Source organism: Bison bison, unplaced genomic scaffold (assembly GCF_000754665.1).
Source record: "Bison bison bison isolate TAMUID 2011002044 unplaced genomic scaffold, Bison_UMD1.0 scf7180017864383, whole genome shotgun sequence".
Lineage (NCBI taxonomy): Eukaryota > Metazoa > Chordata > Mammalia > Artiodactyla > Bovidae > Bison > Bison bison.
The window spans coordinates 4,140,432-4,166,435 of NW_011494955.1; the positions used below are offsets into that span (position 1 = coordinate 4,140,432).

A 26,004-nucleotide genomic window follows, 5' to 3' on the forward strand; every position below is an offset into this window, starting at 1 on the left:
CTGATGGACATTTATGTTGCTTCCATGTCCTGGCTATTGTACATAGTGCTGCAAGGAACATTGGGGTTCATGTATCTTTTTGAACTATGGTTTTCTCTGGATATATGCCCAGGTGTGGGATTGGTGCTTCTCTGTAGTTTCTTTTTAAATTAATGTTGTACATAATTCTTTATAGGTTGTTATTTGCTTTACTTCCTACAGATGTAACACTCCAAACAGAAGGTTGGCTGGTTTGTTTTTACCCATTGTTATACATTCATTCCATACTAGAATGAAATAGAAATTACTGTAAATGGACTGATCTCACCTCTGACCATATCATAATCTTTTTATCTCTATAGCTATGGTTGAAGCAGCTATGATCATAATGGGGATTGGATCATGCAAACTGATCGAATATTAGCATTTAAAGTGTTCAGCTAGTTTATTCTATTTTTCTACTGCCTGCCAGCATTTCACTTACACTCATAGTGAGAAAAGATGCCTTTCCTTTTAAAGTACACCTCAGCCTCTCCTGGTAATATGTCACAGCACGTTAAGCAGGAGGTCATTCTTTCTAATACTTTCCTGAGCCATGCCAAGTTGAAGAGATCCTATTGTAGCTTCCTTCTGTTTCTCCCATGGTTTCAGATGAACTTAACATAAAAATCTCCACACTAATCGTAAGATGTTGGCTCATCTCACAAAAGCTTTTTACTTTATGTAATGTCTTCCAGTTTATACAGCACTTTCTTACATAGTTTCAATTATAAGTAGGTTTTCTGTAACCTTGATTTTCCTAATACAAGTGAGAGCCTGTTAACATGAATGCAAACCATTTTGTCACTTCTGCCTACCAGAGAGATTCTCTGACAACATCCTTCTCCTCTTCTTCATCCAGCTCACGCACCTTTTGGGTATTCCTAGGAGGTAGATCACAAGTCACTCCAGGTTGCTGCCTTCTGCCGCCACCTTCAGGACTCTGACTGCCCCTGTGTTCCAAGCTTTTGTTGGCCAGACTTACCACTTCCACTGTTAGGGTAAAATTATCCAAGAGCCCCAGCAGAGTTCTCAGGATTCTCCTCATATGTCTCCCTTGTCAGGGAGGGATGTCTTTCCGAGAACCACCTCCACACTCCCTCTGCCTCAGCGGCGTTCCCTTCAGGTACCCTGGTGGGAATGGGCACTATGCTAATGCCTGGGTGGCCAGTGCGGCTGAGTACCTGGCATTTTTAGCCGCTGTGGTGGTGGGTGGGCTCTCTAGACAAAGTAGAAAGGAAAGGAAATGGGCTTTGGGTAGACAGTTCACGGCCTCCGCCGTGGCCCACTCAACTGCAACAAACGTTTATTCCATTATAAACAATTAAAAATATGTAGAATTCATTTACAGGGCTTCCCAAATGGTGATAGTGGTAAAGAATCTTTGCCTGCCAATGCAGGAGATGCAAGAGACACGGGTTCAATCCCTGGGTTGGGAAGATCCCCTGGAGTAGGAAACAGCTACCCACTCCAGTATTCTTGCTTGGAAAATTCCATGGACTGGCGGACTACAGTCCAGGATGTCGCAAAGAGTCAGACACAACTGAACACACACACACACAGCTCATTTACATGAAATCTCATCTGTCCCTCAAAGGAAGACAACCCCAAGATTATGCAGCTCTGTCCTCCAGCTCCTCTGCGTCCAGGACCTCTGGGACTATGCAGTCTTCTCTTTCAGATCTGAAATGGTTCCTCGTGGACCAGAATTCTGGAGTTTCAAGGCAAGCTAACTGTCTCCAACACATCCAGTAGACCGATGTTTCTCAAAGTGCAGTTCTTACTCCAGCAACAGCAGTGTCACCACAGAACTCGTTGGATGTGAAAATTACTGACTGGGCAACATCCCAAAGCTATGAAGTCAGAAAATCTGGGTTATATCTGTGAAATTGCTGGTACAATGTAATTTTAAAGGTTTGGGGCCTCAAACTATAGGGAAAGCCATCTTCTCTTTTGTGTTATTACTTTCCTAAGCAAAAAAAGAAAGAAAAAAAGGATAGTGTTTCCTGAGACATAAGTGCTAACTTTAGAACTCTGTATATTAAGCAGCCTGTTCTTTCTCAGTAGCAGTACAATAAAATGGTTAGAAACTTGAGGTTTGATTTTCGAGTGCCTGGATTTCAATCTTAGCGCCGCCACACATTAGCTATGGGACTTTAAGCAAGTTAAAATCTCCATGCCTCATTTTCATCACCAGCAAAAGTAGAAACTAACAGTATAGTCCCTTAAAGGGATTGTGTGAAAATTGATTTAATGTATTTAGTGTTTAGAATTGTACTGGCCCTTTGTTTAAAAGTGACAGCAATGTGTAATATTTAAGTAAATATAATATTTACCTTATATCCCCTATTGGTAAGTCTGTTGATGTTAAGAATGAAATAAGTTCTTTTTTAAAAAATCTCCTCCAGCATCTAGCAGGGTGAAACAAATGCTAGATATTCAAAAAATGACAATGTGAAACATAGAGTGCATGTACAAAAAAGAATTTAAGTTAAAATGTAAATGCAATTAATTTAAATAAAAAGACCTGTTGGTGCAAAAAGAAAGAAGCTCTGGGTTGGATCTACCACTGTGTATCTCCCTGTGACTCTGATGCATCCTGGAGTTTGAGAAGCCCTGCAAAAGACAAAGCCAGAAAAGGAAGCATAAGTACAATAGTACTTCCATTCAGGAAAGGAAATATGGGACTTCCCTGGCGGTCCAGTGGTTGAGAATCCACCTTCCAATGCAGGGGACATGGGTCCTATCACTGGTCAGGGAACTAGAATCCCACAGGCCAAGGACAACTAAGCCCACATGCTACAACTAGAGAGGCCTGTGTGCACCCACCACCAGGATACAGCCCAGCCGAAATAAATCAGTAAAATTCACAAATAAAGACATGAATACAGAAAATATACATGTAGGAATCTTGCTCTCGCCTTTAAAAAAAAGATGAGAAAATATGCAGTAGACCCCGCTCCTGAGCACATGCCACACCCCGTGTGTCTTAGTTTTGCCGCGTAACAAGACTTAGTGACACACAGCGGCAGCGATCTACTGTTCACGTGCCTTGGCCATGTGGGCTGGGCTCAGCAGGGCTTACCTGTGGCCCCAGGATCAACCGGCAGGCTATGGCCTCGTGTACAGCTTGCAGTTGGTTGGGTTTTGCAGAGAGTGATGAGGCTAGCTGGGCCATATCTCTTCTCATCTAGTAGTCCAGCTCCCACTCAATCACAAGACGATGGTCTCAGAGTTTCCAGAAGCAGAAAGAAAGAGGATAAGCAATAAGCACTTTCCAAATCTCTGTGTTGTGTTTGCTATTGTCTCATCAGTCAAAGCAACCATATGGTCAAGCCCCATGTGTAGGAAGGGGTCTACATAAGGGTCATGAATACTTGGGATGGGGGGTGCACATTTTTGCAGCCATTTCTGCAAACACTTCACCATCCTGCCTGGCAGGATTAGTGAGGGTGCCCTACCTTGGCAGATGGAGTAAGTTTGTTAGTCTGGCAGCCTCTGGTTCTGATCTCCAGGAGTAACATGGTTGTTCATTGTCTTTCACTGGCATACTGTGCCATGCTGCTATGTATGGGTGGGTATGTCTTTCTTGGGAGCTGCATGGTTTGTTGCTGTGTCCTTATTGGTGGGAGTTGCAAATTAGAGATTTAAGTGTTGAACAGCTGGAAGTAGTTACAGCCAGATTTGGAGTGTCTTTGGCAATATATCAGCTGCAAAAACTTAGTGGGCTTCTGGACTATTCATCCCAGTGAATTCCATGTGCTGGTAAAACAGGTAAAGACTGTGTCCAGACCTGTGCTGTCCAATGCAGTAGCCACTAGCCAGAATTAGTCACTGAACGCTTGAGATGTAGCTAGTTTTGAGATGTGATATTTCTTCTTACTTCTTGATATAACTACTAGAATATTAATATTACATCTCTAGTCACATTGTATTTCTGCTGGTCGGCAGTTAATCTGCCTTGAAGCCTGAGAATTTTGGCCTCGTATTAATCATTCTTTCCAGTAAATAACACCTTCTCTTTTAGCCTAAACGTGTGTTCCTTGAAACAATTTAAAAAAATATATATTTATTTATTGGGCTGTTTTGGGTCTTAGCTGTGGCATGTGGGATCCAGTTCTCTGACCAGGGATCGAACCTGGGCCCCCAGCATTGGGAGCAGGGGAGTCTTAGCCACTGGACCACCAGGAGAGTCCCTCTTGAAACAATTTGAAAGTGGTTCTCTGGAGAGGGAGAATTCCAAGAGGCCAAGGATAAGCTGCCTGTCTTTCTGGGACCTAACCTCGGAAGTCACGTAGTGCCATTTGTATAGTCTACTGGCCAAAGCAGTCAGAAGCCCAGCCAGGTTCAGGGAAGGGAACGTGGACCTCAGTTTTTATTTTTGGTTGCACTGGGTCTTCACTGCTGCACAAGGGCTTCCTCTCATTGTGCCGGCAGGGGCTAGTTTCTAGTTGCAGCGCGGGGCTTACCGTGGTGGCTTCTCTTTTTGTGGAGCACGGGCTCTAGGCAGGTGGGCTCAGCAGTTGTGGCCTGTGGGCTTAGTTGTATTAGTTGCCTCTCAGCATGTGGTATTTTCCCAGACCAGGGATCAAACCCATGTCCCCTGCATTGGCAGGTGGATTTTTTTTTTTTTTTGTATTTATTCTTTAAAAAAAATTATTAAAGATTATAACTGTACAATATTGAGACGTATAGAACAAAATACAATTATTGGAGGACAACTGCTCTACAATATTGCGTTGGCCTCTGCCTCACATCAACACAAATCAGCCACACCTACACGTATGTCTCCTCCCTCCTGAACACCCCGTCCCATCTCCCTCCCCATCCCATCCTTCTAGGTTGTCAGAGAACACTGGGTTGGGCTCCCTGTTTCACACAGCAAATTCTCACTTGCTATCTGTTTTACATACAGTGATGTATATGTTTCCATGCTATTCTCTCAATTTGTCTTACTCTTTCCTTCCCCCACTGTGTCCACAAGACTGTTTCCTATGTTTGGCAGGTGGATTCTTAACCACTGGACCACCAGGGAAGCCCTGGACCTCACTTTTTTGATGGGAGGAATGTCAACAAATTTGCCACCTTAAAGAGCAAAAGCTGCCACAGTCCTCATTGTAAACCAGAGGACAGATACACTTACATTCCCACAGATTTTTCTTACATTGTTGCAGTTAAAAGGAAATTTCAAACTCTACTACCCAATCAGGCATGATGTTACACTCCTTTTTTCAAGCTGAAATTCTTTTCTCAGCCTAAAAAAAAATTTTCCCCCTTCCAGCCCATGAACTACTACAGAATAGATGCTGAGGCCTTAACTCTCAAAGCACCAATTTTGGACCAGCATGGAAGGGGAAGAAAAATACTGGAATTCTCTCAAACTGTATGGGGAGATTTGGCATTTACATAAAGGACAATACCATTAAAGAATGGCAATTTAAGGCAACTGTCCCAGTAGTTTCTGGTAAAAATACACACAGGTCTGGACTTGCCTCGTGGTACAGTGAACTCGAATCTGCCTGCCGATGCAGGGAGTATGGGTTCAAGCCCTGGTCTGGGAAGATTTTTACATTCCATGGGCAACTAAAGCCCACGGGCCACAACTACTGAGGCCCACCTGCTGCAGCTACTGAAGCCCAAGTGCCTAGAGCCTGCGCTCCACACCGCGAGAAGCCACGTCAATGAGAAGCCTGTGCAAGGCAATGAAGAGCAGCCCCATCTCACCCAACTAGAGAAAGCCAGCACACAGCAAGAAAGAGCAACCGCAAATTTAAAAATAAATACGTAAGTAGTAAAAAATACATACAGGTTTGGATCCTTAAGTTGAATTAAAATACTAATACTTTTGGAACACCTATTAATGATACATCGAGAATGATAAAAAGACAAAGAAGACGAAGTTCTCTGGAAAGAGGTCAGAAGTCTAGGCAGGAGGACGCACATTCTCCTCCTTCTGTCTTAAATGCTAGAACTGAAATAGAAACATAGCTTGCCAGGCTCTACTGTCCATGGGCTTCTCCAGGCAAGAATATTGGAGTGGGTTGCCATGCCCTCCTCCAGGGGGTCTTCTACATCCAGGGATTGGAACCTGAGTCTCTTACATATCTTGCTTTGGCAGGCGGGTTCTTTACGAATTCGCGCCACCTGGGAAGCCCCTTAGAAACAAAGAGCTCCTGGTAAATGTGACCAGGAAGCCCCAGTAAAAAGAACTGCCTGAGTTCAAGTTATTATGGATGGGTGGTGTCAAATAGTCCGCAGGGGACAAGATAAAAGCATACACTATTAAGTGCAGAGAACTGGAAAAAGCAAGGTCTGGGGCCCCTGAAAACTCCTTCCTCGCGAGTGCGTAAAAGGTGAACGTCCGGGTCCACAGCAACACAGTGAGCCCATTTCACTGGAGAGAAATTGTGGCAGCAGGCTTGGACGCGTAGTTTCAGGAATCTCCCAGTAGAGGGCGCCATGAGCCCGGGAGTCCGCAGCTTGACTCGGCTGCGGAGGCGGTGCGTCCTGAGCCCGGGGGCGGGTCCGCCGGGCTCACATGACCCTTGCTCATGGCGGCGGCGGCAGCGGCTGCGCTGGCGGCGCTCGGCGGCCGGAGCCGGATCCTGTAGCCGGGGTGTGGGCCCGCGTCAGTCCGTCCCTCCTTCGGCCCCCTCGTTTGTCTTCCGGAGTGTGGCTGGTAGAGCCGGGATGGCGGAGCGAGGCCTGGAGCCCTCGCCGGCTGCGGTGGCGGCGTTGCCGCCCGAAGTGCGGGCGCAGCTGGCGGAGCTGGAGCTGGAGCTCTCGGAGGGTAGGAGCCGGGCGAGGGAGCGGGCGCCCGGGCGCCGCTGCGGATCGCGGCGAGGGGAGACCAGGTCCCCATCGCGCGCCCTGGTGGCCGTGCGGGCAGAGGGGAGGAGGGTGCCGGAAATCTGGCCTGGGCTTCACGTGAAGGGACTCTCTCCTCCTCTCCTACCCCGGGAAGTGGCTTTCCGTGTGGTTCATTGTGTTCTCTGGGAGCGGGGGAGCCGGGGCTGGGGGGAGAGGTCTTCCTCAGGCTCGGGCTGCTTTTGCGCTCTCTGTCCCCCCAAAACCCCAGACAAAGCTGTGTCCTCCCGCTTCAGGCTTCTGCCCGGGCGCCGGGGCACGGTGGGGGCGGGGTGGGGGTGAGGCCGCCCGCGGGGTGGCTGACAGCTTGCTCCTGTACTCTCTTCCAGGGGAGGGCCCCACTCCTGTTTCAGCTCCCCTTCCCCCCTTCAGAAAAAGAGAGAGACACAGGGGAAATCCGCCAGCATTTCTTCTTCCTTGTTTAACAATGCGAGATGCCTGCCCAGTGACAGGAGTGAGATAGAAGCGGGGTGGGCCGTTGAGGGTCCTAAGGAGGCCAGAAGCAGTGGCATTAACCCAGAGAGAGACACACGGGGCGGCTTTTAGACCACCTTTGTCAAAAGGGTTGTGTGTTTTTTTTTTTTCCCCTCGGTGCCTCTATTCGGGCTGAATTTTCCGCATCTGATCACCTTTTGGAATCTTAGAAGAGGAAAGGAGAGAGGTGCAAATCCTGGCCGGCACGGTCTTTCCTTTGACAATGGATTGTTACAAGGACGCTTGGATTGGTTTTGAGAATTAAAAGAATGGAATAAATCGAGCCACTATTATTCGAGAAGTCCCTGGACAACAATGAGAGAAACGTTGCTCTGTTGTGGGCATGTGATCAGGCTTCTTGTGCAGTTGTGATCAGTTCTCCATAAAGTTCCTGTTTTTGTCACAGGCTGCCTCTGAGACAAAAGCAGCATTCTCTCCAAGCTTGATATCAGTACTGTGGTGGTGCCCCCAGAGTTGCATATTCTTGAGTTCTGTGCCAAAGGCCCTCTCCACTAGCATTTTTCAAGTGGATTAAAAATTACTGATTGGAAAAGAAGAATGTGACAAGTTTCCAGGAGAGTTTTGACTTTTTGTTTACTTATCAAGGCAGTCTCTCTACACACCCCCTCCCCCCATCCTTTATAGTAAAAAAAACCAGAAGTAGATTTGAGTGTTATAAAGTCACTTGGGCATGGAAGGAAATAATTATTCTTAATAACCTTGTTAGGGTTTCCCAATGTATAGGGAGGTGCCCTTTTCATTTGCACTCAATTAGCAACGTATTATTTTTCAGTTCATCATTTGGGGAGTTACTCTTTGGCCAGCCCCCAGTATCAGTTGTGGTGGATGAGTCTGTTTCTGTGAAATGTTCAGGGCATTGCTATCTTGATTCTACCTCTCAAAATACCTCATTCTTCTAGACTAAAGCATTGTCATTCAATCCATGATGACTTTCATTCAAATTGGACTTTTAAAGCAAGTTAGAGTAACACATCCGCTATCTTTGATTAGCTAGGAGGAAAGAAGTTTGGCTGGATGTTTGTGTCAGAAAGAGATTAAAAATAGGAGTTAATTGCTTTTACTTGGAGAGGGAAATCCTGGAAGCTCCTTATTCTTGGTATATCTGCTTCCAGCTGATTATTGTTTACTTCTCTGGTTGTTTCTAGAGATGATTCCAAGGAACTGTTTCTAGGACTCATACTGGCTAGCTCACGTTTCCTTGAAGAAGGTGTGAAAGTCCTACAGACTGTAAGGCTAAGGCTTCAGCATTTTTCAGGACAAGTGCATGGTTTCTTTCCTGTTGCAGGATTGTTTTGGTTTGGCATGTGACTGGGATTTGAAATGGTTTCTTAAAGATTTATGCTACATTATCCGGTATTTCATCTCTTTTAGCGATGGAAAACTGGAAAAAATACAGTTGAAAAACCTCAGGCCTGCAGTGTCAGCATCTTGACCATCTGTTTGTCTCTCTTGCTTAAAGTACAGAGAATGGTTGACTAGAGAAGTAGGTAGACATTTTTAGGAATTCAAGTGAAGTTGAAACCACCACCAACAATCCCCAAATCTATAGCACAGTGTTATTTGTGATGCCTGTTAGCATATTTTGAAGGGACCTTTGTTTGTTTTACATCTTCTCTAGAGTTACTGCTCTGACAAAAGTACTTTTTTCTTTGGGAAAAAAGAGACTTTTAACTATGTGTTTATCGTGTGTGATTGGCTTTGTTGCTCTCATTCCTCGATTTTATTCATTTTTCTCGGTTCAGGCTGTAGTGGGTCCTAATTACAGCGGTTGCCTGAGCTGTATGCCGTTAAAGAATTTTCTTTGTGCTCACTTGTGTTTTCAGCTGCAGGCTTGGGTCGCAGATGAGCCAGCTCTGCGCTGGAACGCAGGTTGTGCCTCCCTGGGCCGTTTGCCGCAGAGCGCGTCGCAGAGCCCAGTGCTGTGGCTGGTGCTCTGTTCAGGTCGGTCACTGTGGACTTGGTACTTCAAGCTGCCTGCGTTTGCAGCAGAAAGAACAGGCCAGCACTGTCCGGAGAATCATTGAAAATTGAACTAACACCTAGTCACAAATTTTTCTGTAGACTAATTGAATAGGTAGGAGGTTTCTATAAGTATTCTCATAACTGAAATTTTTTCATGACCTACATGTACTATTATATTTTTGTATATTTGGCAATGAGCTTTGTTGTCTGAACTTAAATCGTATGTTTTAGTCAAGTGTATGCACATAAAATAACACTAATGATGGGAATTTGTTTAAATTTGTCTGATAATACGTTGTATTTGTGTTATGATTTGATATGTTATGTCATTCGAGCCTCACTTTTTTTTTTTATTTAACAGAAGGGAAAACCAAGACTCAGAAAGGTTAAGTGTTTTGTTAGTGAGTATTAGCTGCTCACTAATTAGTGCCAGTATCTTAAGCTGCCATATTATTATGGCATCTGTTACCATTGAATGATTTAAATATCTGTATAGTTATTGTACAAGCTATTAAGTCTAATTTTTACTCTAAGCAAATGCTACAAAACAGTTGTATGTCGGGACTTCCCTGGTGGTCCAGTGGCTAAAACTCCAGGCTCCCAGTGCAGGGACCCGGGATCGATCCGAGAGCAGGGAACTAGATCCTATGTACTACACTAAGACCTCGTGCAGCCGAATAAATATTAAAAAAAAAAAAGAAAAACTTTTATTAAAAAAGTTGTATGCCATAATTCTAAAGAGTCTTATTGATTGACTTTCTGAAATCTCTTTTAAAATCTATCATTCACTTATTTGATTGAGCAGACATTGATTTTCTGCTTACTGTGTGCTCAGGACACAGAGGTTAGCAGGGTACTGTGCTCGCTTTCAAAGATCTCTGAGTCTGAAAGGGAAATTACTTAAAAATGCCAACAAAACAGTTCATGATACCAAAGGGTACATAAGAGTTTGTACAGAGGCTGCCTTCTAAGAAAAGAGGAAACTGCTTTATCGCTGTGAAAAAGAAACAGTACAGACCTGGATGCTGGTGGAGAGGGCTGTGATGAGCCTGGTGCAGCTCAGTCCTAAGTGTGAAGGAGGAAGGCTGTCTGTGGTGTATCGAGGACGGCGTGGGGTGGGAGTCTTTCTGCCTGAGAACAGTCCCAGGGTGACAACTGGAAAGGTATTTAAGATAAAATAACACTTACAGGAAGGGATCCTCCCTTTTCTTGTTTGAACACTTCTCTGAGCACAAACACAACAAACCCAGACACATCCTCCCTTTCTCCTGTCTATTTCATCACATAACTCAGGGTCCTCAAAGCGTGGTACAGTTCGGCCTCAAAGGTGGAGGGTTAAGACACGGCTGCTTCCCAGGAGTTGAAGTGCACCCCCTCTAGGAGGTGGGCAGAGGAGTTGAAGAGGAAAGGGGAGAGATGCTGAGTTGAGATTGTGTTGCACAGTCTCCAGACTGGGAGTTTAGAATTAAGCCACCAGAGAACTGGTAAATCCTTCTTGTTTTACTTATCATGGAAATTAGTGTGGCCACTCCTCCTCAAATATGTAGCATAGTCATGAATTCATAAGAAACACGTTTATTGGAAAGTGACATCTAAGCAGTTGTCTTTCTTGGTGTTAGAAGTACTAAGGAAAGCAGGTGTGTGGGTTTTTGAATAACCCAAACAGGGCATTAGCTAAGTGGTTTATTCTCTGGAACTTGAATATCTCTTTTGGTGGGCTGTGCTCGCCTTACGTTGGAACACATCTTTAGGAATTGCTCGTCAGAGCCTGTGACGCATAGCTCAGCAAACCCTGATGGTGGCAATTTTTAATTCTTTGAGGGCAGAGTTTCATTTTATAGGTCACTTGGTGTCAAGTAGAGAAAAGCTGGTGGATGTTTTCTTGGAGTCCCAACTAGCTGTGAATGAAAAAAAATTAGAGTGATTATATATAAATGGGTTTTATTTGTGACTGTCAAAAAACTAGAATGGTGGTAAACTGGTTTTGAGGGCAGTTCCAGAAAGTAGTGACAGACAAAGTCATTGGAAGGATGATTCACTTTACTGTAAAGGATGGCGCTTGTTTAGACATTCTAGTTCTATGTACTGACATTTTAAAAAATTTATCTCATTGTTTGACAGTCTCATAACATTGAGGGGAATTTTTGAACAAGAGAAATCTCTAATCCTTCCCTCTCAGCCCAGCGCTTGATGGCAGCTTTCTTTCCTGGCCTATGTGTGGATTAGCGCCTCAGGGTTGAAAGTTCAGATGATTGGCTAAAAAGGGCCTTCACATGTGTTTGTATTGTAATGATTACAGTCCTTCATGGTTCTCATGATTAATCAGGAATGCTCTCTGAAACACTCCTTCCTGCTCTGCACCTCCTCGGCACCATTTCTCACAGTTCCTTAAGAATTAGTGGAAGTTCTACCTTTTTTCTAAACCTGCCCCTGACCACTGTGAGCTCTCTTGCTCCAGATCTTACACCATTTACATTTTTGCCAGTCATAGGTTTTTTTAATTATTTAAGTTATTTTTCATTTTATCTCAATGTAAACTCCTGCAGAGGTCATTCTTTAAGTCCTTTTAACAACTGCTGACCAATTTCTTTCTTGTAGTAAGAGTGCAATAAATTTTTGCTCACCTCATTTAGATGTGAATTGAAACATAAAGTCTCTGTCTTGGGGATTTGATCTTGGCACGAGGCAGGGTTGTATGATCATATGAGGAGTGTGGGCTTTGGCACCTGGTGGGCTGGCATCCAAGTCCTGGCTGTCACTGAGCTCTCTGACCTTGGACGGACTGCCTAACCTCCCTTGTTTTAGTTTCTTCCATTCTTGAAAAAAGGAACAGCAACCTTAACCTTACTAGAGTTGTAAGGCGGTTTAAAAAGAGATCCTCGGAAAACAGCTGAGCGTGGTGTGTGCACGCAGTCAGTGCTCCGTAAGTGTAATCTTTACTGTTTCTGATAGTGAATAGATACGTAGTGATTTGGCTGTTTTTAATATCTTCTGTTACTTAGCAGAATATGGTTATGTATGAAGTGATGAATGGAATCAATTTGTGTAATTCTTTTCTGTAAGTAAGACTTGACTCCTCCATCAGTTGCTCCTGTCCGCACCCTCTACCCTTGTTCAACACGTGTTGAGTCACGGCAGGCAGTTGACTAGAGCAGAAAAGAGTAGCTGGTTTGTTTCACACAGGCATCTGGCATGTGTGCATATCCAAGCCTGTAGGTTCCAGCAAATGGCTCTGACATTTAAGCATGGTTTCTTAGACTCAAGCGTCTCCGAGCTATGAAAGGGCACATGTGGATACTCAGCCTTCACTTGTGTTTTTTGACTCTTCTTTTTCCTCCATTTGTCCTTAGTGAACAAATCCTTTCAATTCCTCCTTCAAAACTTTCCTTGCATCCACTTTTTTGAGTTGCATTTATCTCCAGCCTTGTTCAGTCCTTTGTCTTTAGACTTACGAGTCAGCTCTAGATTGATCTTTTATCTTTTAAAAATACTACTTTGATCTAAAACCGTTGGTAAATCCAAGGCCCTATAACTCATTGTCTTTAAATTCTGAGATTTGTGAAAGCAGGGATGGTCTTCTGTATCCTTTATGCCTAGAGTCTAACTGAGTGCTTTTATGCACATTTTTTGGTAACTATGTCATAGATGTTTAAGTAAAAGTTTTTCATGTATTTGTGGGTTTTTGGTTTTTTTTTTTTAATATTTATTTATTTGGCTGCACTGGGTCTTAGTTGTGGCATACAGGTTCTTTGGTTGTGGCATGCAAACTCTTAGTTGAGTTTGATCTAGTTCCCTGACCAGGGGTTGAACCCAGGCCCCCTACCTTGACAGCATGGAGTCTTAGCCACTGGACCGCCAGGGAAGTGCCTCATATACTTGTGTTTATAGTGAATAAGTTGCCTTCCCTTGTGGATGCTCTTCGGTGAACAAAATATCTTCTGAAAGGCCGTTTCTTTGGAATTCTGTAGCATCACAGCTGACAGGATCTTTGGATGCGTGGGTTGGCTTTCGTGGACCTGGAGATGCTGAAGTCGTGTGTAGTGTGCTTTGAGTGTGCTTACGTGCCTTTCTGTGAAGGAGAGTGTCCAGCTTTCTTCAGTTTCTTTTTTTTTTTTTTCGTCAGTTTCTTAAATAGGACTGTGAAGCAAGGTTGAGAACCAAATCTGTGGACTTCCCTGTAGGTCCAGTGGTTAAGAACCTGCCTGCTAACTCAGGGTACACAGGTTTGATCTCTCGTCTGGGAAGCTAAGATCCCACATGCCGTGGGGCAGCTAAGTCCTTGTGAGTAGAGCCCATGCCCCGCAACAAGAGAAGCTACTGCAGTGAGACCCCTGCACTGCAATGAGAGAGTAGTCCCCGCTTGCCGCAGCTAGAGAAAGCCCGCACGTAGCGATGAAGACCCAGCACAGCCAATAAATAAATAAATAATATTTGGGGGGAAAAAAGAAGGCAGCAAAGGAGAATGGCTGCTAACCTAGCCCCTCCTTCCCACTGTGCTTTAAAAAAAAATGAACCAAATCTGTATGACCAGTTTTCATCGTTACTAGTTGGTAAGGAGGGCCAGGCTCCCTGAGCCTCTCTTCAACACTCACACACTTCTCTCTTTCAGTTCCCGTGTATCCCCTTTCTGTCTTTTCTCAGAGGAAGAGCTGTCACGCTCCCATTCTGCAGCTTATCCCTCTGACTGTGCTCTCTCCCGCCCCTTCTCTTCTGGGATCTTGGGATCTTACTTTATTGATTGCTCTATTCATTTGCAGTCTCCTGTCTTTGTCTTTTCCTCTCATCCTTAGCCTCCCACTTAACACTTGACTCTTGGCTCCTTCCCTTCAGCCTATGAAGGTACTGATGTTTCTCTCATCTTGAGCAAAGTCTCTTCCTACAGCCCTTTGTTGGAACCTGTTTGCTCTTGAGTGCCAGTGTTCTCCCCCTCTCATAGATCCTTAATTTCTTACTTTTGCTCACTCTTCAGTCCATTGCTTTTTCCTCATCAAGCCTCTGAAACAGCTGTTTCCAAGGCCAGTAGTGACTTCTGATTTCAGACTGAAAAGGACCCACGGTTTACAGCATCTTTCTCTGCAGCATTGGATACCACGCTCCATTATCTTTATGAAACTTCCTTCTTCCGTAGCTTGTATGGCGTCATTTCCTTCCAACTCCCTAACTGTTCCTCCTTTAGCTCTCCCTTGGGCTTCTTTTTCTCTCTTTCTCCCAGTGTGGGTGTTCCTATATCAGTCATTAGCCTTCATCTCACTTCGCATACACTTGCTGAGTGTATGTGAGCACCTCTGCCCAGGGCTTGAGCTGTCTTGACTGGGAGATGGCTTTCTAGTCTCTATCTTTAGTCCTAACTCCCATCTGCTCCCTTGATTCCCATTGATTCCCCCTAGACAGCTGTAACTTAGGAGATCCCAAACTGTACTCCTTGTTTCAGTCTGCTCCACAGATACTTGGGGGTCATCCTTAACTTCTAATGAGTCAGTAAATCCTGTTGATTCTGCTTCCTCCCCTCCATTCACGTTGTTTCTGCCTTTGTTTATGCTCTTACCATCTTTTACTGAGACTATTGCAGTAGTCTCCTAACTTGTCTGCCTGCCTTCAGTCTCTTTTCCCTCCAGTTCATCCTTCTCTATTCTGTGATGGAACGATCATCCTGAAACACAGATCTCATTGTGTCCTTTTGCCTGAAAATTTTTCATTGGCTTCTTCTATCCACAGGATAAAATCCAGGCATCTTTTGTGTATCAAGACCTTTGTAACCCTCCTTCCTGTGCCTCCCACAGTTTTGCTCTTGTCTCTAGCCACGCCGAACGACTTGTCCTTCCCTAAATGCATGGTGCTTCTTCACTTCCATGCCATTGTCTTGTAGGGGGCTTCTCAGGTGGCTTAGTGGTAAAGAATCCACCTGCTGACACAGGAAACGCAGGAGATACGGGTTGGATCCCTGGGTCAGGAAGATCCCCTGGAGTAGGAAATGGCAACCTACTCCAGCATTCTTGCCTGGAAAATTCCATGGACAGCGGAGACTGGAGGGCTGCAATCCGTGGGGTCACAAAGAGTCAGAGATGACCGAGTGACTGAGCACGTGTGCCATTGTACTGTACACACTGCCTTTCTCTGAGAAATGCCCACTCTGACATACTCTTCCCTTTTTTCTGCCTGGTTGACTTCTCCACTCAATTTCCTGTAAGACGCCAGCCTTTCTTAAGCTCTCTTAAGAAGTTAAGGTCTCTGTATAAGTAGCCATCAATTATTGAGTGCTTGTTATGTAACAGGGTTTATAAACTGTGTATACCCTGCCCAGCCAGGTAAGTAGGTGCTGAGTACATCGCTCCTATTATCATGATGATGAGGGAACTGAGCTAGCAAGAAGCACCCGAAGCTTGCGAGGCATACAGGGTGTGCCAGAGCCGCCCGTTACACATGACCTGGTCTTTCCCTTTCTCCCTGCCAGCAGCAGAAACATCTGATGTGAATGGCAAAGGAGAGAGAACACAGTTGGGTTCGAGTCCTGTCTCCCCTGCTTACTGTGTGACCTTGGACAAGTCTTTGAAGTGTGCTTCTAATCCTAACAACTCCTAAACAAAGTGTGTTGTTTCCATTGTGTAGAGACTTGTTAAGGAATGTGAAGTCTGGAAGTACAGTGTGCTGGGGTTGGAACCCAGGTCGGCGTGGCTCCAAAACCCATGGTATTTCCATACTGGCTCCATCTCCCTGAATCACATTGTTTCAAGTAATTTCAGCAGAATTCTCTTCCATCCTCACTCTTGGACCCCCTTTTCTTAGGATACAGTTTCTGTCTTTGATGTTTGGGAGTAGGGCTCCTTGGAAAGAAAAGACTGGAAATGTTCCATCCTATTCTAGGAGAAATAGATAGGAATCGGAGTGAGGTTATTCCTGACCTTGCTTTGCCAGAACCCTGGGGAGTTAGCACCCTGAAATGTGTTTGGAGAAGTTCCATCTGCCTAACTTCTGGCAAGGTGTGACTGCTTTATTTCTTAAAAGAACTAAAGATATTGGGTAAAATCCTTTTAAGATTGTGTGTCTGTAAAGTAAGAGATAATTTTATGTACTTATATTTGGATGTGAAATTAATTTTTCTTCCTTGAATTGAGATGGGGATGATGAAAAGCTGAAAAGGGGAAATTCAGAAATAAAATATTTTGAATGCTATACAGGTCAACCCTAAATGAAAGCCCACAGGACGTCTTTGAAAGGTCCTTGTGTCCTGGACTTGTTTTTTTCTGAGCTTCAGGTTGAGTATTGTGGTTCTGTTCTGCTTCAGAAAGAATTTTTAGTTTAGTTTTATTTTTTTCCTTAGGATATTTATGTTTAATTTAAAAATTAATGTTTAATGTAGGTATTTCTGTAGATATGTACTTTTAATTGATTTTTTGGGAGTTACTTCTCTTTTTTATGAAGGAATAGTGCTCTAATCTTTTTTTTTTTAGTGCTCTAATCTTTTTTTTTTTTTAGAGGATTCTTGCTTTTAGGGATAAATTAAAGCGGCTAGGATTTTCTTTCTTTCTTCTTAAGGACCTTGGGTTATGTTGTCTCAATTTATTCATAGGCTGGAACCTTGTGGGTTTTAACTCAGGTCAGGCATGAATGCATTATGGTGCTGGCCAAGTCTTGTCACTTAATCTCCTTTTTAAAGATGAACCCAGCAGGAATCGTTAGGAGAAGCTTCTAATAGTTTCTTGTTTAGTAGATCTGTGACTTTTTTTTTAAATTGATGTATAATTGACATACAACATTATATTTATTAATTTCTGGAGTATGACACAATGATTCGATATTTCTGTATGTTAGGAGATGGTCACCTTAGTAAATCTCATTAACATCTATCACCATACAGAGTTTTCTTTCTTGTCTTAAAACTGTGAAGAGTTGTCATTCTTACTTTATTGGACTTCCTTTCTGGTTTGGAAAAACTTTCATTTTTAAATTGAACATGTAGCAAAAGCACTGGTGAGTTTTCCTCTTGTGGTTCTTTGCTTACTGTTTCCTTCAAGGAGACCAAGGGAAGTCCTAGAAGAAAACTTCCTGTTTAAAAAAAAAGCTTCCTCATTTGTTGGTTCTCTGAACTCTTAACTTCTAACGTTACTCATACATTATAGCTATTTTTCAGATGATCTTAAAGTTACTGTGTGATCATTTGCATAAATACTGTCATCTCCCTTTGTAAGGTGCTTGAGGACAGCCCACGGCATCCTTTAGCATAAGTTTTTTTCAGCACCTATTCCGCCAGTGAATGAATCTAGACTCTGTCATCAACCTCCCTATCTATTCTTATTTCCTTGTATCTGACAGACTCTTCTATTACAGTTAGACTTGTTTCCTCACCCTTTTCCTCAAACAGCTCATTCCTATCTCTGTGCCTTTGCAGTGATTATTTTCTGTGTCAGGGCTGCGTTTTCTCCTACTGAAATTTACCTGTGGTTTCACGGCCTGATTAGATGGCCTTTTCATCATGAAACAGACTGACTACTTTAGTCCTTATTAATTTCTTCTGTTTTAGGCTATTGTATTCAGTAACAGTTTAACACTTAACTGACAGCTTTGTTTTGTGTATGTTGTTTTTGCCTCAGCAGTTAGACTTTATTTTTAAAAAATTGATTAATTATTGTTATTATTTTTTTGCTGTGCTGGATCTTCATTGCTGTGCCAGCTTTTCTCTAGTTGCAGCTAGCAGGGGCTGCTCTAGCCGTGTGTGGTGCGTGGGGTTCTCATTTCGGTGGCTTCTCTAGTGCAGCCCGGGCCCTAAGCTGCACAGGCTTCAGTAGCTGTGGCACGTGGGCTCGGTATTTGTGGCTCCTGGGCTCTACAGCACAGGCTCGGTGGTTGTGGCTCATGGGCTTAGTTGCTCTGAGGCGTGTGGTATCCTCCTGTATCAGGGATTGAACCCAGTCTCTTGCATTGGCAGGCAGATTCTTTACCACTGAGCCACCAGGGAACCCCCTTCAGTTAGACTTTAGTTTTTGTGAGTGTAATGAATGACAAGGTTTTCTACCTTTTGGAACTTGTAAGGTGCTGAACATATCATTGTATCAATAAAGATGTAATGAGCACATTTATTTACAAGATCTAGTGAGAGATGCATAAAAGACAGGTTCCCTGCTTTCAAGGAGCTTTCAATCTAGTAGCTTCTCTTAGAAGTATTAATTTCAAGTAATTGTCTTTTGAGTGAGCACTTACAAACTTTTTTTTTTAAACTTGAGTGGTAAGATATAGCCTTTAAACAACTCCATTTGAAATCATTTTGGGAAAGTGGTAGCTTGAGCACATCACTCCTGCCCTCTTTTTAAAACTCAGTTCAAGTGAAATAACAATTTCAAAGCTTAGAACAAAAATACTAAGAATTGGAATGGAAACTCATGAAAGTGGGAGGACTTGAAGGATAGATCCAGGAAGCCAAAAGTGCAGATAATAAGAATTTTAGGGGAAATAACTAGTAGAAGAAAAATTCGCTGAGACAAAAAAGATTGCAGATTGAAAAAGATCACAGATTGAATGAATTCACTGTCTTTCAGGCAAGATGGATGAGAAAAGGCACAAATCTAGGCATATTCTGATAACATTCCTGAATTCAGTGATAAAGGAAAAAAAAATTCTACAAACTCAAAAGAGGATAAAGATACCAAAAAAAGTTAAAACTACAATAAAATCGGCTGTTCTCATTTGCAACACTATAGTGATGGTGTAAGAAGCAAACTAGTCAGAGAAAAGGTCTACACTACCAAAATCTTACATGCAGTCTAGATACTGTTCACCTTTCAGGAAAAGAAAGCTCCATGTGGGTGTGCAAGAATTGACATCATATCACCCGTAGACTTGAATCTGAGCAATATACTATAAGCAAACATAATTATTTCCTTTCCTCGAAACAGTGATTGACAACAGATTTTGAAATATGTATATGTATCATGTGCTATACGAATGTGCTCTTGTTACTGTAAGTTCTACACTACATGTATGTATATATATAAAATTACATACATTGAGAATAATAAGAAATGTGTTATATAAATGGTAAGTAAGGATCTTTGAAATTAAAGAGACATATCGAAAGAGAAAACCTTGTTATCTGAATGAGATATCCTAAATGAGTCCAGCAAAACTCAGACATCAAGGGACAGGGTGGTATGGGGGTGAGAGGGAACTACAAGCTTCTTTGGTATCTTTAGAATGTTGGCAGGGGAAGCATGGCAATGAACTGCCTTAATGAGAAGAATACTTCTTTTATAATGGTGTTAAAAAATTATAAAATACTTAATGGAAAGTATCACAAAAAAGGTACAGGGTCTGTGTGAAGAAAATTGTTAAGTGTTAAGGATGATTTGAAAGAAGTGGAAATGTATACCATGTTCCTGGATGGGAAGACTATGTGTAAATTTAATGGAAATTAATTACAACTCCAGTGGAGAGTTCTTCTGAAGGTAGGCAGTCAGGTAAAACAGTCTGTGTTCATATGGAAGAATAAATGTTTTACAATAGCCAAGAAAATTTAGACACAGAATAGTGAGGTGGTTCTTGCTTTACCAAGTATTGAGACAAATTCTAAAATGATTAGTATCATACTCGAAGCAGTATGGTATTAATATTTGAATAAGGGATGAGCAAACAGAATACGGTGTCCCAATCCTTGTATATATAAGAGAAGTATTTATGAAAATATGAAAGTTTAGTTGAAAAGATCTTTCTTTAAATTACAAATAATGCTTTTTATTATATAACATTGTACAGTACTCACATTACAGAAGACAGAACCTGACAAATTCGTGTTGTTGTCTAGACGCTAAGTCATGTTTGACTCTCTTGCAATTCCATGGACTGTAGGCTGCCAGGCTCCTCTGTCCATGGGATTTCCCAGGCAAGAATACTGGAGCGGGTTGCCATTTCTTCCTCCACTGTCTCTTAAAATAAGTTAACCAGGGCTCCATGGGGTATCAGAAATACTAGTACTGTATTTATCTTTGATACTCTATTTATCCTGCCAAAAGGAGCACATTGGAAACAGAAAGAAGTCTGTTCCTCATGCAGTGTCTTTCCAGTGCCACTACAGACAAAGCTTAACATCGTGGCATCTGGCATAGGAAAAATATTTAAAGGTTCATCTTAATTTTCACAGAGTAGGCAGTGAAGGGGAGATTTGGGTCTGAGAGGCACTAGGTTCATAACGGACACATTTTTGATTCCTCTCTTTTCTTCAGTATAAGAGTCCATGTCTAGTCCATCAGCAAGTATTTTGGGTGCTACCCTTGCATCTGCTCCCCTCTATCTGTGGTCACTGATGATCGTTGCCTCGCCTCTGTCACATCATCTCTAGCTTCCATAGCGCCTCACCTAGCGTCCCCTGCTTTCTTTAATCTATTTTCCACATGGCAGCTACAGTCAGCTCTGTAAACTAAAATTAGATGCTCTTGCTTCCCTGCCTTACAACCCTTCAACAGATTCTGTCTTTTAAATGAAATTCCAGCATCTGTTTCATGATCTGCTCATTCACACTCCGGTTCCCCCATCCACGGTGCTTCAGCCACGCTGGCTGACTCTTCTTTCTCTCCTTCCACTTTTCCTCTCTCTCTTATTTCTTGTTTCCCTATCTCTCTCTCCTTTCCTCCCTCCCTCCCATTCTCTCTTTCCTTTTTATTAGCCACTATTATCGAGTGCCCACTTTGTGCCATATAGGTACAGGCATCACAGCAGTGGTTAAAATAACAAAAGTCTCTGCCCTGGGACTTCCCTGGTGTTCCAGTGGCTAAGACTCTGTGCTCCCAAGGCAGGGGGTGTGGGTTCCATCCCTGATCAGGGAGCTAGATCCTGAATGCCTCAGCTAAATATCCCCACATGCCCCAAGTTAGACCAATGCAGCTAAATAAATAAAAATGAAAAAAAAAATCCCTGCCCTAAGGAGCTTGCATTCTGTAGGAATAGACAGAAATGAATAAGTAGATGAAATGAATAAGTACTTTATATTGCCTGTCAGATGGTAAACATTTCAGTGGAGAGAAATCGCGAAGAGGAATAGAGAATACTGGGGCCGGTCAGTGGTTGGTTTAAAATAGAGTCAGGGATGACTTTATTTGAAAATGACACTGGCACCTGAGGGTGGTGAGACTCATCATGCCTGTTCTGCCCCCAGGCCTCATTCCTTGCTTTTCTTCTGCTGGGAATGCTCTGCCCTAAAGAGCTGTGCTTGGCTGACAGCTTTGCCTCCTTTCTGTCTCAACTCAAAAGTGACCTTCTCAGAGATGTTTTCCCTGACCCCCGAGTTTAAATGAGCAACTCCTCCCGTCTTGCTCCATCTCATCTTTATTTATTTTTTTTCTGTTTAAAATTTTCAACTTAATGCCGCCATTTAAAATGATCTTGCTTGTGCATTTATTCATTATCTGGTTCTCCTCCAGTAAAATGGGAGTTCCCTGAGAGCAGAGACTGTGCTGTCTTGCTGCCTGCTGGATGCCCAGGGCCTAGAATAGAAGACACTCAGTCAACACTTGTTTGCGAACAGATGGGCTTTGCAGAGAGAAGATTCCAACAGGATTCCTTAGATGGTGACAGCTTTACCGAGTAAAGAAGTGTGAGCTCTGTCCCAGGACTTCTTCTAGGAAGGGACAGGGACCCCTGTGGAAGCTGGCCAGGGCTGGAACTCAGGGGCCCACGATGTTTCCTGGCACTGGGTTAGTTTCTCACATTTGTTTTTTCTTTGTTTCCCTCACCTGTTTATCTGCGTGCTCTGATTTCCCATGTGCCTTTTACAGTTGGGTGTATGTGACAACTTTCCGTTTCATTAGCCTACCTGCTATTTATTATGCAGAAATGTATAGCAGACGCAGTGCCAAGCCTAGAAGAGCCTTTGCGTGAGAGCCGGGAGCTGGAGCTGTGCCACCGAGTGTGTGTGCTCCCGGTGTGGGGGGCCGTCCACTTCTGTGTTGCCTTTACTTGCTTGTATATTGATTCCCTTTTCCTCTGCCTTGACCAGCCGTATTACTCACAGGAACTAATCTGAGGTGTAAGCTTATTGGGTGCGTTTTTCTTTAGAATAGTGTAAACAACCTTCATTTTGATTTAACTGGTCAGTATTGGTTGGAAAAAACTAAATATTTCCCATGTTTGGTTCCCAACATCTTTTCTTGATTGCATTAAATCTTTTGCAAAACTGTTGGAAAACCAGGGAAGTGAAATATTTAGCCATATGGTAAATATTTGATTTGTTGAACTAAGTCATCGGGTAATTTATCCTAGTTTATGCAAATTGTATGGGCCAGCTAGACTGCTGAAGGCATTTATAGGCCACCCATATTATGTCCACCTGTGTGCACACAACACGTTTTTCTTAGGTCCTAATGTTTTCTCTCAAGGGCTTCTTTGAGTTCCTATGTCCAAGATAGTATTTAAACATTAAATTTATTGTAATTTTATACAAAAGAAATATAATAAAAATCTCATATTCCATTTATTGATTATTCTGTCATCAACTTGAAGTGTATCTTTGTGGCTGAGAAGAGCTTCTGAAACATGTTAATACTTTAAATTATCCTATTTCAATAAAGACAGAAATAAATATGACTTAGATGATTATCGTGTTGAAAACAAGACTAACGTGATTATTATATGTTTACCAACCAAAGATCACTATTGTCAGGAGTAGTAAGTTGCTCAGAATTCTGAATTTGATTTGATTATCGTCTAACTTTTCCTTACAATTGTTGAAAAAAGAGTTTTTCGTTAGAGGTGGAGATTCTTTCCCCTTCCGCCCTTGCCGGTTTTAGTTTTCTGTCTCCTTCCCCATAAAATGTGGATTAAAAAATGCTATCTCATAGGATTGATATGAGAACTAATTGAGTCAGTACATAAAAATACAGTGATTAGAGCAGTGCCCAGCCAGTGATAAGCACTGTGACTATTTCTTATGCTGCTGTGCTGCTGTGGTATTTTAAATTTCCAAAACTTCATCCACGCAGAAAGTGTGATTAGTGAGTAGAATATATGAACCCAGATTAGGTTTGAAACAGATTAGGCTATCTGAAACAGGATGGTAGTTAAAGCCATGAAAATACATGAGTTCACCCAGGAGAGGGGCTTGGGGTGAGCAGAGAGAAGTATTTCAGGCAGACCCCTAGGTACACTGACAGGCGCAGAGGAAAGGAAAACCTGCAGAGACGGCCAGGAAGAAGGGGAGGTTTAGCGACAAAGCTAGAGAAGGAAGATCAGGAGAGTTAGGGGATCAGAAAGACAAAAGAGGGAATGATCAAATGTTGCTGCAAATTCAAGAATGGTAAGGATTGGGTGGAGTCAGTGTATTTAGCCACTAGGTGATTTTTGAATTTCGTGAGAGTAGTTTTAATGCAGTGGTCCCAGGTAACTCAGTGCCCACCAGTGCAGGAGATGAAAGAGGTATGGGTTCGATCCCTGGGTTGGGAAGATCCCCTGGAGGAGGAAATGGCAACCTACCCTTGCCTGGGAAATCCCATGGACAGAGGAACCTGGTGGGCTACAGTCCATGGGATCGCAAAGAATTGGACACGACTGAGCGACTGAGCACACATGCCCACATGGGAATTACGAGTTAAGGAGTGAATGGGAGAAAATAGATACATTTCAAAAACAAAACAATTTTAGTAAATTTGACAGTAGTTAGGAGGGGCAGAACACAACAGTATTTTAGTAGTCATTTGCAGAGATTAGATATTGCAAACTGTATCTTTATTACATAATAAACACCATAAAGAAGACACGTACAAATACGGAGGAAGATCAGGCAAAGGACATTCGTGTACCTGTGGTGTTTCTAAGGAGGATTCCTCAAAGGTGTATCACTCAGGCTCAGAGTCGTCAGTTGAGTAGGAGTTTGATGGGAAGACTGAGCAGAGAGGAGGGTACTTTAGTTGGAGGAAGGCATGGATTTCTGAATCGCTGGAGTTTGCTCAAGGAGTTAGGGTGATGAGTAGTCTCACTGCTAGAGCGTAAGGAGTAAGCTCAGTAGGTCCGATAAGGCTGGACAGGTGGGCAGGGCTGAGAGCCTGGCAGGGGCAGGGCTTAGAATCTTACATTTTTTCTTGTTGGTTCTTGCTTCTCAGTAGGAAATGGGCCAGGGGTACTCTAAACTGTAGGATAAACATGCTACATCTTCTTGGGGTATCCAGTTGAAGTCTGGGAAAATTACTGGTATGTTGAAACGTGAGTATGTTATAATACAGTATTTAAAATCCAAGATAAAATATAATTTTAAATTAAAAAAACATTTTTTCCGTAACGGTTGACTTCTTCAGGCTGTGCCTCTTCTCACCCTCCACCCCCCATCACTTTCTTCAGGTGAAAGGTTAAAGAGCACCCATCTGGTTCATAGGGGATCATTAAGGAACTGTAAGCAGGAGTGGATGACGTCTGTATTTGGTGGAGCTCAGCCTAGAGGAGAATGGTTTAAGGCTCCTGTGTCACATGGTCAGGGGTCACCGTTCACACGGAATACAATGTCAAATGTCTTAAGTAGATACAGACAGGATAAGAGGGCAAGACAGGAGAGGGAGACTGACAAGGTGGCTACTGAAATGAGCTGGTGGTCTCTGTGGTGAGATTGGGGAAGACGGAATGAAAAGAGGTATTTAAAGAGAGAGAATCAATTAGACCATTGTGGAGAAGAGGGGGTCATGTGATGTGTAGGAAGAACGTTAAGTTGATGCCTAAGAAACCTAAGTTTCTTAGCACCTTGAGGGAAGGAGGGCATCATTACCGAGTACAGAGAATAGGGGAAAAACAAATCGGAGTATACTGCTAAGTTACTTCAGTCATGTCGGACTCTGTGCAACCCCATAGACGGCAGCCCACCAGGCTCCTTCGTCCCTGGGATTCTCAAGGCAAGAATACTGGAGTGGGTTGCCATTTCCTCCTCCGATGCAGGAAAGTGGAAGGAGATAAATCCGGTGCTTCTTAGTTGGAGAGATCTCTGGGGCCTGTGGGTAGAGATCTCTAGTGGAAAGTGGGCTATGTGTGTGTGGAGCCCTTTAGAAAGGCCCAGCCTCTTGACATACCTTCAGTGTTCCTAAGTGGCCATCACTGGCAGTGGGACCCACGGGCATGACTGAGGTGGTCTGAGGGGAACACAGGGAGTGAGGGGAGCTAAACACAGAGCTCCGGAGGTGCTGCCATGTAATGGGGAGGCGGAAGAAAAAGAACCTGAGAAATGGTCAGAGGCATGGGTGGAGAACACTCTTGAGAGTCCCCTGGACAGCAAGGAGATCAAACCAGTTATGCTTGAAGAAAATCAACCCTGAATATTCATTGGAAGGACTGATACCAAAGCTCCAATACTTTTTAAATATCAAAAAAGAAAAGAACGAGTCATTCCTGATATCCTGAAGTCACTCTAGAGGGCCTTGGAATCTCAAACTTCACTGACTGATACAAAGAACCAACTCTTTGGAAAAGACCCTGAGGCTGGGAAAGACTGAGGGCAGGAGGAGAAGGGGACGACAGAGGATGAGATGGTTGGATGGCATCACTGACTCAGTGGACATGAGTTTGAGCTAACCCCGGGAGTTAGTGAAGGACAGGGAAGCCTGGCATGCTGCAGTCCTTGGGGTCGCAGAGTCCGATAGGACTGAGCGATTGAACACTGTGGCTGAAGGGGAGGAGAAGCTAGAGCAGCCGAGAATTTCAGGAAGT

At 43.3% G+C, this 26,004-nt stretch overlaps 1 protein-coding gene across 1 annotated transcript in view; it reads left to right on the plus strand.

The window, feature by feature from the left end:
• The first annotated feature begins 6,570 nt into the window (after positions 1-6,570).
• DIP2B (DIP2 disco-interacting protein 2 homolog B (Drosophila)) overlaps positions 6,571-26,004 on the plus strand; it is a 232,157-nt gene continuing 212,723 nt past the window's right edge. Inside the window, 1 exon segment of the mRNA XM_010857815.1 lies at positions 6,571-6,808. Within this exon segment, the coding sequence (XP_010856117.1) occupies positions 6,709-6,808 (100 nt within the window). The 5' untranslated portion in view covers positions 6,571-6,708.